General features: G+C 37.2%; 1 protein-coding gene across 1 annotated transcript in view; it reads left to right on the top strand.

The window, feature by feature from the left end:
- PLCE1 (phospholipase C epsilon 1) overlaps nucleotides 1-15,303 on the top strand; it is a 116,267-nt gene that overhangs the window by 33,762 nt on the left and 67,202 nt on the right. Inside the window, exon 2 of the mRNA XM_066554672.1 lies at nucleotides 5,528-5,819. Coding sequence (XP_066410769.1) covers nucleotides 5,528-5,819 — 292 coding nt within the window. The remainder of the gene's footprint in view (nucleotides 1-5,527; nucleotides 5,820-15,303) is intronic.

Raw genomic sequence — 15,303 nt, 5'->3', positions numbered from 1 at the left:
AGAAGCTTGGGAGAGGTAGCTGTCCTGGTTTCAGGCAGGGTAGAGCTTTCTTCTTAGTAGCTGTTACAGTGGATGTGGAATGGGAATGGTGTTTCATCTCCTGCTGGGCTGGACAGTCAAGAGTCTCTCACAAATTTCAGTGGTGCTACAATTTAGAAAAGCTTACAGTTGAGTGATTGCATTCATCCACATCATCTGGAATAATAAGTTGGGAATGAAATTTAGTTGACCACAGGTTTTATCATAAACCTTGCCCTACTTGTTCTTGTAAATACCAGAACTTGGTTAGACACATAGCCAAAAATTTCATCAGCTGTCCTGGTGTGTGCTTATTTGGTTACAGGCTGCCGAGTACCACCAAGAAGTTAGTGTTCTAACAGTCCAAATATCTGACTTTTGTACTCCAGACACTGAAAGCCACTTACCAAAATGTCCAGTTTCTTGAAAGGATTTCTGAAGACCTCACCTATTTGATTGCTGAAGTGAAGAAGACTTGCCAGTGAACAGAGCTGAGAAATAGTCCTGACAGAGCAGACCTTTCCGCTGTTCTCAGCATCCTCTTTGTCAAACACAGTAAAATCCCTCGGCTTTGAACAACCTGCACAACTGTTTGAGATATGGCCTCTGGCATGTCCTCTTGAGAATATCATGTACACAGAAAGACAAACATATACACTATTGTAAGGATAACAAAAAATGCATTCGGTGTTTAATGTATTTCAGTTCTTATAATTGATACATAATCAGAAATTGTTACAAGACATTCATATTTTAGAAAGACCTTGAATTAAAGATTTGTACTTTAGCAATGATCTTGAAATGTTATGAACTAATCAGTGAGGGTATGGTCATAACGTGAATGAGATAAAGCTGAGAAAATTCAGCGTACTTCAGAAAACTAACTATCAGCAGTACCTATTTTTACATTTTTTACTAATATATGCTCCGAAGTGTTATGCTGGAGTATCATTTTGGAAGACATAAAACTCAAATATTGACCAATTCTGCATTAATGCCTCATTCACCCAAGTTCACTTTGCATATTAGTTTCTTTCTGACAACGGTGTTTTTTTGCATAGCAGACTGTGCTTGTATTCCATGCTATATATATCCGAATTAAATGATAGAATAAATACATGTAAAAGCAATTGGAATGGTCCTTGGTCATGACTTCCAAGAGATCACTGTTAGCTTCATTTGACCAATTTTAGTAAGGGTTTTCTTCTGAAAAACCTGCAAGGCCAAAATGAAAAATCACTCACAGAATTTCGTCACTTGAATGTAATTTTTCTTGGAACAGAACAAATTTGAAAAGAGCAGCATTTCCTGTGCTGTTAATTGTGCTTAGGCTTGTATGTTCTGTAAAACCTTTGTGTTTTCAAAGGAGGTATTTAAATGATCTTCAACACATACTGTCCTGAGAGTTATTACTTGTTATTATACCACTATGGCTTACAGGCATATAAAAATGCTTTAAAAGTGTGCAACAAATGAAGACAGGCTGCTGTCAGCAACCCTCCATCATAGAAGTGCTCTGTAGGTGAACAGCCAGGAAATCAGTCTGAAATGTGTTGTACCAACTGAACACATGCACACACCTGAAACTACATTTCAGTATTTCGTCTTGATTATTCAGGATATCTTGATAGATGTGTTTAGAGAGTGTTTGGACAGATGCAGTGAAGTATTAAAACCTCATTACCCTATTGTGTCATATTTTTACAGTGTAGTAGCAATAAGCATAATTTCTCATGACTATTCTTTGCAATGAAATTCTTGGGTACACACATTCTTCTGTAAATATTCTGCTGCCTAATAAATGGGACGTTTTTAGTCGGTTCATAATTCCAGTTTCTGGGTTTTAAAAGCACAGCAGCAGCTAGATATTTGACAACATGATAGCATGCCTCCAAGGTCTAAGCTAAATACCTGAGGCAGAAAAAATATGAAAAGAGAAACAAAAAAAAGACTACAGTAAGAGATACATGTGCATTTTAGTAAGAAATCACAATTATTTTTTATGAACTGCTATATCTGATATTTCCAGTACAGCAGTACCCATGAACTCCAGCTTCATTCTGGGGGAATGTGTGTCATAAACTGGGCAGTAAGTGGCTGCGGTCTTTAGATTTCTGCCATTTCTACACAGTAAAGCTGTAGTAATGTTGTGGAGAAAAGGACATATTCCAATTTGCAATTCCGTGATGATTAAACAGAAAAAAAAAGATTGCAAGAGAAAACTAAGGAATAATTTCAAGGCTAGCATAACTTGCTTGTTCTTATAGTTATTTTTAAAGATTTTTTAAATATCTTAGCAAAATATGTCTGTCGCCACTGTAGGAAACTTTTATTGCCTGAAGGTTATCAATAAGTTAACTTGCAGATACCATTTTAAGTTACTAGAAGCAAAACTGAGGGGCTTTTAAAAGTAAAGTTTTGATAATTTATTTAATACATTATTAAGAAGTGAATAATCTATTTTGTTTCCATGCATTTTCCAAGTATGGACTTGGTTGTAAAGCTGCTAGGATGGAATTCTGTCTGAAATTAATCTTTATTTTAATGCTAATTTTCATTTTTGAGTTGGAGGACAATTTTCTCTACTAGAAATCAGAAATATTGTATGTTGCAAGTAATTTTTATTTTCTTTTTACTTACCATTAAAATCTCCTTAAAAAAGAAAAGAAAGTAAAAGCTATTGAAGCCATAGTATACTCTTATTGGAATACTGGTGTATTAGTATATGGAGCTTCCTGTTTCATCTTGTTTCTTATTTTAAAAGTGTTGCGTGTTCATTACAGAATGTTTAGTATTGCAACACTTTCAGAGTCAGATACTGTCCTGAGTTTCCTTTGAGTTACTGTTTTGTATGCAGTAAGTGAGACATGGCAACATCAGACTGCAGATGGTTTTGAAATCTTTAATTTGATATCTAAGGCAAAAGTGAGGCTTGGTTTCTTGATGGGTAGCTTTCAGTTCAGTGCTGCATCTTACTCTTTTTGGTTCACATTCATTTTTAATTACATTAGTCATTCTTTGGTAGTGGCATGGATCAATAGGATCTGGATTCTGCCAGGATGAACTGTAAGCTCTGGCTTGGAATAAACTTCTTTGTCTCCCAGGCAAGATTAAATTTCTCAATTGTCTGCTGCAATCTCTCTGAAAGGTGGTTTTCCCTGTCAGTTACCTGAGGGATTTGTTGCTATTCTGATTGTTTCAGTTCTTTACAGGGGCTGACAAGTATACACATTGTAAGTCTGTATTTTTTCGTAACCTCATCTGTGTGCAGCAGAAGTAACACGCTCAGAACTTTAACACATCAAAACAAACAGAAGTTGAAAATGTTATGTGATGTGCAAAGTCTTTGGAGACAGCTAGTGCCCCAAAGTCTACTTTACACAGAAGAGATTAACACCATTATTCTATGTATAATCTCTCCGGCAAAACACTGTCGCCTATTTCTGTCAACAAATAGTTTCTTTGCTTTGGCAGCTGAAAGAAATTTTAGTTGTGTAGGCAACAGAACATGCCTTTATAAGTTGCAGAGCCCAATTTAAAAAATATTTTGGATGGTAACTGCAGTTTTGAGAAGTTAAATTATATTCATTAACTAAATATTTTTTTAAAACAAACTAAAAAGACTAATTATGTCTACTGTGTGTAACACACTCATAGTCCAAAGGTTTACTATTTCACAGTACACCTTTTGAAAAGGTACTTGCAGACAGTTAGCTAAATAAAAGATCTATACACATACCATCCAGGTAAGGCACCCTTTAAGAACACATTTTCTTTCTGAATTAAGGTGATGATGTGTCTATACTGACAGTCTAAAAGTCTGTGAAACTGCCAGATAGCAAAGAAAAGAAGATAAAGCTGCAGGTGTAATATTTCTAGAAACCTCAGACCAAACAAATTTTGGAAGATCTGCAGGGAGAGGGGAAAAAAAAAGGTGCCACAACATTTCATGCTGTAGTGTAGTGCATGAGTAGTGTAGTGCATCACAGGAGGTATCTTTTAAAGGGATTGAGTTATATATAACCATAGTCAACATGTGAAAGTTTCTTTATCTTAATAAATATGCCAGTGTTCTTTTTCAGATCATTGAATTACATTACTAGTTAATGAATTATTCTATTTTTAATATAAAATTTTACTGTTTTCCCCCAAAGGTGGTTATTACAAAAATTAAAGCTAAGATAGCAAATATCTACTTAATAGATTAAATTGTAATTGATTTTCTGCAATTTGTTTACATGGATGAAGGAACCACATCATTGTTCACTTCTTCTGTTAGTGGAGGGTCAGATCCCCCTCATGGAGCAGGGAGTTGGGTCCCTCCTCACTGACCTGGCAGGGTGAATGCCAGGCTCAGGGCAGAAGTGGATGGGTGTGAGATCCCTATGCTGGGAGCCACTTCCCTCCCTGGATCCGTGGCTGGGCACGTGTGTGTCCCGTGGGCAGGGTGTCGGTGCCTCTGACATGTGGCGTGCACAGGCTGTGCAAACAGGTTCTTATCATTTGACTGAGCACATGTGTGCTTGCGTTGTAGGGCTGGCTGCAGTTTCTGCCATGTTGATGGATAGCTGTATTTTGTTTATATGTGGGAAAGGATGGCAACAAGACACAAGGCGCTAATTGAAAAAAACTGTCATGAAGCCATCAGCTTGTTTCTTCTGCACATCTTTGACTGGTGGGGATCAATCTCATGAAAATTGTCTCAGCACGTGTCCTGGTGACAGTTATGCTGACATTTCCCTGTGTTAATTTGTAGTTTACACTTTGTAATTAAGAAGCACAGATCATTGAAACAAATTATTAATGTTAATCAGTAAGTCATCATGGAAGAATGCGAAGAATCAAGTCTCCCCTTTTATACTAAATGAAGAGATTTCTTCCAGATTCTTGCTTTGATCATTAGACCCTTTTAAATAAGCAAACATTACTTAGTTGCTAAGCCACAGACTGAAGTTCATTAGTGTGTTATCACAAATATTGGAAAAAGAGTACTAAACCAATATTAGATAGAGGACCTGTGTGTAGGCTGGAAGTAATGCAATAAATGTGAACATTTTGAAAGAGGGTTCAGAGTGATTAAAACCATCTCTGTTTGCAAAACCCCACCTACTCAGCAAGAAAAAGTGCCAACCCTGAGTTGATCTGATTTTTTCTGCTACTGATATCTCTAAGGTTTTCTGGAAGTACAACAGATCTAATAGTATTATAAACAATTTTATTCATATTCAGTATTTTTAAATGTTGATGAGGTATATTGATGTGGGTTCTTTTTAGTCTAATGGTTTTCTTTAGAATGCTTTTAAACATAGATTGAAAGCCAGAATGACTTCTCACTTAAATATCCTGTTTGGGAGCCTGACCCAAAATTCTAACAAACCAGTTTTGGATAAGTAGATATTGCAGGTCATTGAACTTCACAAGAAGTCGTGGTCATTTGGAATTGTTTTTATATTCAGTATGTTATCCTAAGCAAGTGAACTAACAGTCCATGCTTTTGCATTCTTCACAGATCTTCAGTACAGTGAGAGAAGAGGAGGAAGGAGCAGAAGATATTTTTCAATATATTCCTCACCTTCTGAGGAAGCTCCCAACATCTGTTACAGACTGTATATACCAAGGAGATGGTTTTTGTGTAAAACCATGTGTAACAGGTGCTTACTGTCAATATCGTGCCACTTCTCAGAGGACTGCGCTCTCTAACTATATAACTGGTGCTTTGCTAGAAGCAACTACATCATTAGGAGCAAGAAGTGGTCTTTTAAATATCTTCGGAGGATCAACTGGAAGAACAATGCTTAAAGGTAATGAAGATTTTCTTATATCTCTGTCCACTTAAAGTATAGCATGAGTTCCAAAATTATGAATACAGATAAAAAAGATTTTATGTTTTCAAATATTTTCCTTTGCAGTCATTATATGAATAGCTATCTTAGTTTAATAAAGTAAAAATGCAACTAAACTGAAAAGACTTGTATTACAAAACATTTCAGTTTTTTTTCTTGTTAGAATCTTTTCTGCCTGCATCCAAATTTAATGTCTAAGCCATTGTTTTTAGGGTGTTTCCATGTGTAGTATTTCTCATTTACCAAGTGCTCCTGCTCATGGGCTGACTTGGTTCAGAACAAGAGAAAGGAGTGTATGCTCTACTTGGTTATTATTGTTGTCATTATACAAGTAGCTGTCAGCATAGCACTGTATTGAGAAGCATGTACACTTCATTACTGGTTTATATTTGCTCTTCTCTTGGGTCCATCATCTTTGTAGTATTGGATCATTTCAAATAACATGGGTGCTCTCTGTGTGGAAAGTGCCTGTTGGAAAATGGATGTTGCATACTAAACTTCCATGCTGATCATCTTCATATGTAATAATATCCTCAATGTGATTTAGTTTAGTCTGTTTTGGAAGCTAAACAAAGCCTTCTTGGTACAAATTCTGTGCTTTAAAATATGGTTTTGTAAAGAGCAGTACTTACGTTATTGATTAATTTTTAATTCATGCCTAGAATATTTCATAAGTTACTCAAGAATTTGGAGATCTGTCATCATCTGTCATCAAAACCATAACAAAAGGATGTACTATCTCTGTCATACCATGGTAGAAGTGATGCATGTGGGTATTATGGCTTGCCCAAAATTTTACAGAAATATGACAAAATTAAGTGCAAAACCAGTGCGGTTCCTTAACTAACACAAATACTGACTTCATTTCTAACAGACAAATAATGGTATAGTTGATGCTCATATATGGCTGTCTTAATTTTATCCCAAGAAGTGGCCCTTTCTTGTTTTAATTCTAGGTGAATCAAAGGGTAGAGAGAAGCACTGAAATATTCTATGAATAACAGGTACAGATGGCAAACTTGTAGCATGTGAATGAATTTCAGTAGTACCTTTTACAACAACATTGAGCAGCATTACTAAGCTTCACGTGCCATCATTGTCTATGAGAGACAGATATGTACAGTATAGCACCCAATTTTGGTAGGGTTTTCCATTTTATTTTGTTTGGTTTTATTTGTTCTGGGGAGATGAGTGCTTTAGAAAAATAAGCAGGAACAGTCCTGCGGTAGCTCGGAAATCAGAATTAGAAGAACTGAGCCATGTGCTTCGGAGCTGAGTTCTGAAACTGAAGCAGCAGCAATAGTTAGCTCAGGCCCACCAAGCTGCTGATATGGCTCCATCTTTTTATGGAGCCTCAGCTAGTGAGTGCTCTTGTGTGCTCTGTGTGCTCCATGTACCACCACACTTTGCACTAGTTTGGGGGTATCTATGGTGACAGTATTACATGGTGTATGTTGTTGGATTCTGAGCCAAAAGATGTAAGACATTAAAAAATAGTTCAAGATTTTGAACTCAGTTTGCAATTCCACTGATAGGCTGTGTAGAGAGTAGAGACAGGATTTACTGTAGTGGTCTAGGCATGATTTACTGTGCTGATCTCTGGTGAGGAAGAGGTGTGCTGCAGCTCTAGGATATTGAAATTTTCTGGATGTGGAAGCTTCCTATTCATTTATATTGTGATGATGTATTATATCAGAGAAATTACAAGAGTCCTCTCTAAAACATTTATATGGAGTGTTACCTGGTGATGTGACCAAGTCATTTACATTAGCGAGGAACCCGGCTGCATTCTGAATTCAGAGCTCCGGTCATCATTCATGGGTGTGTACCTTTTGAGAAATTGTCCTGTCTATACAGATTGATAAGAAGGTTATTTTCATCTGTCCAGCATCCTCTGTATTGCTGAATTTAACCTCAATAAGCTAACCTCATCTAAACCTGAGAAATTTTAATTCACATCAATAACTCTGTCATCAAATGCAATGGAGGATTTATCTCAGGATACAGAATGTCATGGGAACACTTCACTCAGTAGTTGTTTGCAGGCATTGAAAAGAGAATATATTGATCCTGTTGTGGTTTAATAGCTGCTGTTGTTTAACCCTGGTAGGTAGCACCTTGCTGCCACTCACTCCCCTAGAATGAGATGGGAAGAGAATCAGAAGGGTAACAGTGCAAAAATTCATTGAAAAATTCAGTTGAAGAGAGTTTAATAGATAAAGGAAAAGCTGTGTGTGCAAGCAAAGCAAAATAAAGAAGTAATTCAATACCTGCAGTCAGCAGGCAGGTGTTTTAGCCCTTTCCATGAAAGTAGGGCTCTGTCACATATAATGACTTCTTGGGAAGACAGGCACTGTAACTCCAAATCGGTTGTCAACTAAAGAGTAAATATTACTGCACTTCACATGATTTTCAAGACAGTTCTTAAAAAGCTTCCAAAGCAGAAGTAAATTTGTTTAATAGAACCAATCTATATCATGAAGTCTTGAAAAGATCTCAAGGGCTGTTGAATTTGTGTTTGGAGAACCTTTTCTGGACTAGACAGCATTCCACTACTTTCAAAATGTTTGCAATTTTTGGAGACAAAGTTCAGCACTCTCTTGCACAGTGTGTTTAAAGAGGAGCCCATTACTTTAATGAGAAGTGTGTTCATGATTCAGAAAGAGGATTTCTCAAAAAAATTAATTCTCTCTTTACTTAGGGCTTTTATGTAATATCTGCCCAGGAAATAGGGATCCTGCAAACAGGAAGTCCCTAATACTGGGATAGCCTCCTGGGTTGTGTCTCCCCAGCACCAAGCACTTGGTCAGTTCTTTGTGTTCTCCTTCAGGGGTTACTTAGTGACCTGAGCAATGAACCTTACAGTCACAAGCAGTCCAGCTCCAGGGAATACTTTCTAAGGTTTTGCTTGGTAGCTAAGGACCTTAAATGCTCTGAGTCTCCAGGGCTGGGATGGTTTTGTGGGCAGATCAGCCACTGTTGTTAGTTCCACAGAAGGCTTCCAAACATACCAGACCTTCTAAGCCAGAATTCCCAGTCACGTGGATCTGAGACTGAGAGTTTTCAGAAACTCAAGTAGGGCCTGCTGTGTAGGGGGGTCATGTCTGAGGCCTGGAGCAGAGCTCCTGCAAGCCCTGCTCTCAGATGGCTCCCGACTGAGGGGCTGCCACTCCGCTCCCGCTAGCACAGGGATAGTCTGAGACTGGGCTCCCGGGAACCACGGATGCCTGGAGTTCCCACAGCTGCTCAGTGACATTCACATCCTTGTCAGCATCTTTGTTGCTACAGAGAACATAATTTTCACATATGAACACTGAAGACATTTAGGCTGCACTGTTTTAGTACCTCTGTATGTAACTCAGAGGTTTTGGTTAGTAAAAATTTAAAGTGTGTCTTTCAATGGGATTTGGATTGAAACCAGGTCTTTTTTTCCTGTAGAAAGGAAATCCTGCTTTTCAGCCTGCTCTGTTTCTTACAAATTGATTGTTACAGAAGTTTGCTCATAGTTGTGAATGGGCCAGAACTTCCACTGGAATCATATTTGAAGGGCCAGTCATTGTCATAGTTCGTATGGTGTTGACATTTTTATGCAGAAAGTGAAAAAAGTTGTGTCTTTCTTAAAGAAGGAACTAGAGTATGTGAAAATGTTTGTACTTTACATTTGATAGAATTATCATTTGAAAGAAACATGTACACTTCCCCCCCCCCCCCCAATTTAGTTCTGTTTGTAATCTAAGAAAAAGGGAAGGACAGTTAGAAAGAGGTGTCTGAAGATGGAGCAGACTGCAAACACATTTCTTATCAGTATTCTTTTCACTTTAGAATCTTCTAAAATGGGTAAGTCTGATGCCACTCTCTGTGATATAAATCGGACTACATCTTCTAGAGAAAGCTCAACAGGCCTTGTTAGACAGACAATAGCAGGTTTTGACCAAGAACATAAGGAAAGTAATTTGTCATGAATGTGGAGGCAGACTGCAATGATCTTAAGAAAACCTGCTTCATTCATCCCACAGAATTTAGTGATTACTGGTTTTTTGTAATCAGACTTTGCCATGTGCAAGACTGCACAGCAAACAGGTGCCCAAGTCTCTGTGGCTTTTCCCACTGCTGTTTCTTGTATCCTTTGCACAAAGTGTATTGTTACAATATTGGGAAAATTCCAGGATCCCTCAAGTTAGGGCAGTTGTCTGATAGCTATGTGTCAGAGTCATGGGTGATAACAAGCTTGATGTACATAGATTTAGAAAGGCCAGCATAATTTAGCTGGTGGGTTGTGTGTGTGTGTTTGTGTATGTTGTGTCCAAAGGTTAAGACCGTACAGAATGAAAGATAAAGCCAAACAAGCTGAAATTGAGACCTGAAAAGACAAAATGTGTCTTAGGGTGACAGTCTGTGGTGAGATGTGTCAATGCACTATAGGAGAGGAAATCAGATACTGGAGACTGGTCAGTCTGTATGTAGATAATGTGGCCTGAGGCAAGGGTGTGAGTCAGGAAACAAGGATTTCATGCCTGCTGTGTTGTCTCCAGGATGTAGGTTAGGAATAGCAGGAACAAGTGCAGGTCATCTGGTTAGGAACAGAAAGAAGAGTGACATGGCAGGAAGCACAGATCAAGGTTGAGGCATCAGGAAGGAGGAGAAAGATTTTGGAGGACAGCTGTAAGTGTAGGGACACGTGGGACCGTCTGGAGCTGGCTACAATGATTGTCCCTGCTACTGGCAGAAGGGAAAGATCACTGAGGTCAGTCTCCTGGACCTGTCTCACCCTTTGGCCAGCCCTAATTGCAGCCAGATTGGGCTGCAGTCAAAGGGACACGCAAAGGGTAGTGGAGAAAGGGCTTAATGAGGATCCTTGACAACGTTAATTTAACAAAAAACTTCCTTCAGTCCAACCTGTTTAATACATTATAGGCACAAAGATTTAAGTTCTGTCAGCATAGCTTGTCTTATCCTTACCGTCTTCTTTCCGGGGTCAGTAAGTACTGCAAGATAGACACATAATTGAACTAGGCAGAAGGTTGAAGTTTACCAGTGTAAGTAATCTTATTAAAAGAATTTAAAGTATTTTCATCTGTAAAATTGCACCTTTGGATGTAATAGTATCATACTCCTGGTACATGTCTGTATGGATGTGCATATCCTAATCTGTGTACAGGGCTAAGCAATTAAGAAACAACTGAGTTTCAGCTGATTTTACATAGATTTTCATTCTAATAATACTGTGTGAGAGTTCGGGTACACTGTTGATCCTTTAACCTGTCTATCTGAGTCTCAGCTTATAGCAATATTTTTCTTGGGAGTCTATAGCTGTTATTTCCACTAAAAGAAAAAAAAAGGAGTTTAAATACATAGAATGAGTCTGTTGTTAGAGGTTTGTTGTGAGGAAGGTAATAAAGGACATGCTGATGTCTGTGGATGAAGGCTGTGAGAGCAGAAGTTTGTGCAAAGTGATGTCAGTTTTAAAATCAAATTTATTATTTTTTTATGACAACTACTCTTCAGAAAAAAAATGAAAAGGGATTCTGAGTGCAGATAGTTAATCCCTGAACTGCTTATTATTGTTTATTATTTCAAAGGTCTGAACATTTGTTTGAATGGACCTTGTAAAAGTAGTGTCCATGGGAACTTTTAAAGTGTAGAATGGAACTTTTTCAGTATGTTTATGTTAGCATGTCAGTCATGAGCAGAAAACTCCAAGGACTCAAGGAGCAAGATGACTCAAAAGTCATCTCTTGAAGCTTTGGTTTTAGGAAACAAACTAGAAGAGGAAATTCAGTTTTGTAGGATAATGGTGTTTTATTTCTCCAGACAGAATTTTTTTGCTAAATTTCAAGAAATAATGTGCAGTTTACTTAGCAGATCAAAGACATTCAATTTTTTTTTTCCTCTGGGCTTTCAGATATTTGCTTTTATAACTAGTGAAAAATACTTTAGTAATTGACCCTATAATGATGAGAAATGCTTAATTTGATGGTTCATTTTATATATTTGTAGTGAGATAGCATTAATAAAATTTATATTTATAAATAAAATTAATTTTAAAGTTTTCTATTGCATCTCCATGTGCATCCTTATGTTTTCATATATAACATGATTTTTTTTTAAATCTAAGTGTCCTAGTTTCCATCTGGAAGTTGGAAACAACACTAAATTGTCATTCTTCCAATTAAGAAATTAGAATATGCTTGTGTTGTCAATGAAAAAATAATGGTGTGTTGGCCAGGTCCCATGGTCCTTCCTTCAGTAGGGATTTTTCAGACAAGACATATATTCTCCATATAAACAAAGTGTCTCGGAGTGTACTGCTCACATTCCAGCTCTGCACAGACCTCTCTCAGACTTCCTGGGGAAATGGAGAAAGCTTTCTTGTGGCAGCATATTGGTTTTCAGTCTTGTGTACTCTAGCAAATTTCATAAGTAACTTTTCAGTGATGTAGTCCTGCTGCTTGTAAAAGTGGTGTAAACTGTGTGTAGGCAAAGGTTAGCTTAGAATGAAGAAAAGAAGTGATAAAAGTGCCAGAGCCAGATACTGACTATGGGATGAAGGCAGGGGTTTGGTTTCTGCTGACTTTCTGAATATAATGCAATCTGAGGGCTATGCTGTCTTTTTCATTCCCCCTGTTTGTAATTTCTTCAAGGTTAATCACATTTCTAGAAGCCTCAGGGAGGTTTTCCTCTACTTTGCCTCTCAAATAAACGCTTTTGGATGGTTACCTAAGTCATAGCCCTTTTTCCCATTAAAGTTAATGCTATTGCCTTTTACTTGAGTTGTTAGTGCAGAGAGCATAATAGCTGTAAAGGTAGGGCATTTGCTAATAAAGAAACACACATTGTGGTTTTTGTAATGCTTCAGATGAAGTTTCCTAAAACAAAACTAATTCCATTTATTACTTTTGGCCTGTTTAAACAACACTGATATAAATATAACTTGTACAAAAGCCTGAGTGTAGGGTAACTTATTTCTTAATATATTTAAAGACAAGAATCCAGCAGAATTAAAATGACTCTTGTTTATAACTCTGCTGTCAAAATCAAATGCTTTTAGTCTTAGCAGGATGTATGCTCATCCTTAATTTCTAAACTTCCTTCCATTTGAATCCTAGTGTTTCAGCTTTTATCTGGGGAGGTGGGAAACCTGACCTTTCAGTGAGCCAGCCAAATGCATGTCTTCTTCATGGCTTACACAAGGCATGTCAGTTATGCATTTTGCCACAGTTTGTAGCTTTAAACTGAGCAGCTGTTGCCTCACTGTTAGTTTGGACAAGTGCAGCGTGGAGACTTTTTGGGGCACTGAAGTACCTGCTCTTCTGGCATTTTAGGAGGAATCTAAGATTCAATGGAAGGCACATTTGCTGGTAAGATTTGCCCTTCTGTGGCCGGTAGTACACAGTTCTGATTACGTACAGGGAGTTAAATCAAAGTGATAGTTTTATTTCCAGAGAAGTAACTTGGGTGCCAGTTTTCTAATCTTATTTTAGATCTATAATGGCTGCATTTAAATAATAGTGCTGTCAGGACACGAAACTGTTTCTAGGTGGAAAATGAAGTAAGGATTTAATTAAAGCAATATGAAATAATGTCTTAACAGTGTATTTTGTATTTCAGCTTGTTTGACATGGAATGCAATATTTCAAGTAATTTAGGAAAATTGCTTTGCATTTATTTGGTTCACATTGCAACTATTTCAATATTAAATTCTGTTGGGGGACATTCCTTTGTTTCATATTCTACAAAAAACAAGTGTCTGTTACAAAATTGCTGGACAAAATAGGAATTTCAGTACTTTAAAAAGTACTAGAACAAGGTAAGTATTTTTTTCCTAAAGCATATAAATTACTCAAACATTGCACGTTCATACCATGTTTTTGAATGTAAGTGCACTGCTGCTTTTTCTTTAGTGAGCTTTTCTTCCTGGATCTTCAGTATGCAAGTTTATAACTTGCAAGCAGTTTTTGTTTCATGATTGCTTAAGGGAGTTTATGGGTTTTTTCCCTTTCTGAATGGCATGTACACATAGCAGCATGTAATAGCAATGTTTTGCTCCTAGCTGGTCATAAAGAAACCCCTCCATTTGCATGTCTTTTTCAAGTGGCATTTGTAACTTGAATGAAGGTTCATAATATTTTACTCTGTGAAAGGAATGTCCTTTATGTGCTAACTCTCCCATTTCCCTAATCTGGCTGTTAGCTAAAGGCTATGACAAGCATTCACCATTCGAAGTGATAGTACCCCATTGCAATAGGAAGGTTGTCTTGGTTGTCAACACTGTTATTCTCACCTCAGTGATTCAGAGAGCACAGCAAAAAAGCACTCTGATATCAAGTGTATCTGTATTGATTGCAAAACAATGGTGGTTTTGATGTGCCTATTCAGTCAGTGATAACAACTCTGAGATAACTAGAAATAGTACAAGAAAGGGAGTGAAATTTATTTTAGTTAATTTCAGCTCAGACTCCTCCCTTTGGCTGTTTTGTAATGCTTTCAGCTTTGATTTGAGGTGGAATGGTGTAAACATTTTTCTAAAAATTAGGCTGATACTAGGATTTTTCTTAGGGCATAATTGGTTTAGCTTTTATTTAAGAGGATTCATATTGACATAGTTTTTGAATGTTTAGTTATTTGCTTTTGAAATACTAGGTATGCATATAAAAGCATTGCTACATATTTTAGTAATTCTGAAATAAGTAATTTGCCAGGAAGATTTATCAAATGCGAATTGAAAATGTTTCAAAGCAATAGTAGAAGAAGTAGGATACAATTTGCTGCTAAAAGTACCTTTAACTATTTTCTTGAGCTTAATTTTAAGGGCTTTGCACAGCTCTACAGTAATTACGTATTTTTGTCTACATTTCCCATGGACTTAGTGTGACAGATTTCATGCACACTTTCAGCTTTCTTTGTGAGTGTTGAGGTCTTCTAGGAAAGAGATAGATCTGCTGCTCTTGCATCATGTCTCCTGTCTTTGCCCCCATCCATGGGCTGGAGTGGTGTCTCCTAAGAGCATTTTTCTTTGAGGGGGGGAAAAAGAATTCTCAGTCTGGAAAAGCTATTGCTTCAAATGCCTTTTAATATGTTACTCTTAGCTTTAGAGTACATTTTATCTGGAGCTGTTCACCTGTATTTGCTTGTTCAAATTTAAATTGCAAAGCTCTGCAGAGAAACACAGCAAAATGGTCCTGTGGAGAGCCAGGAGTTGGGCTGGATGATCCTTCTGGTTCTTTACAGCTCAGCATGCTCTGTGATTCTGAGAAAAATTTCTTTAACATGGATGAAGTGTCATAAATATTTGTAACTTATTCTAAAAATGATTATACAGTTTTTTCAAATAAACTGGTCTTCTTATTAATTTCTAGAAGTTTCAACTTGGAATTCAGAAGAATTCCAATTGGAAATGTCATTAATCTTTGGGACTTGATTCTGAAAATAGCTAAATATAATT

The sequence above is a fragment of the Molothrus aeneus genome, chromosome 8 (assembly GCF_037042795.1).
Source record: "Molothrus aeneus isolate 106 chromosome 8, BPBGC_Maene_1.0, whole genome shotgun sequence".
Taxonomy (NCBI): domain Eukaryota; kingdom Metazoa; phylum Chordata; class Aves; order Passeriformes; family Icteridae; genus Molothrus; species Molothrus aeneus.
The sequence above is the reverse complement of the archived record's forward strand: the minus strand, read 5'-3'. Positions and strand labels throughout refer to the sequence as shown.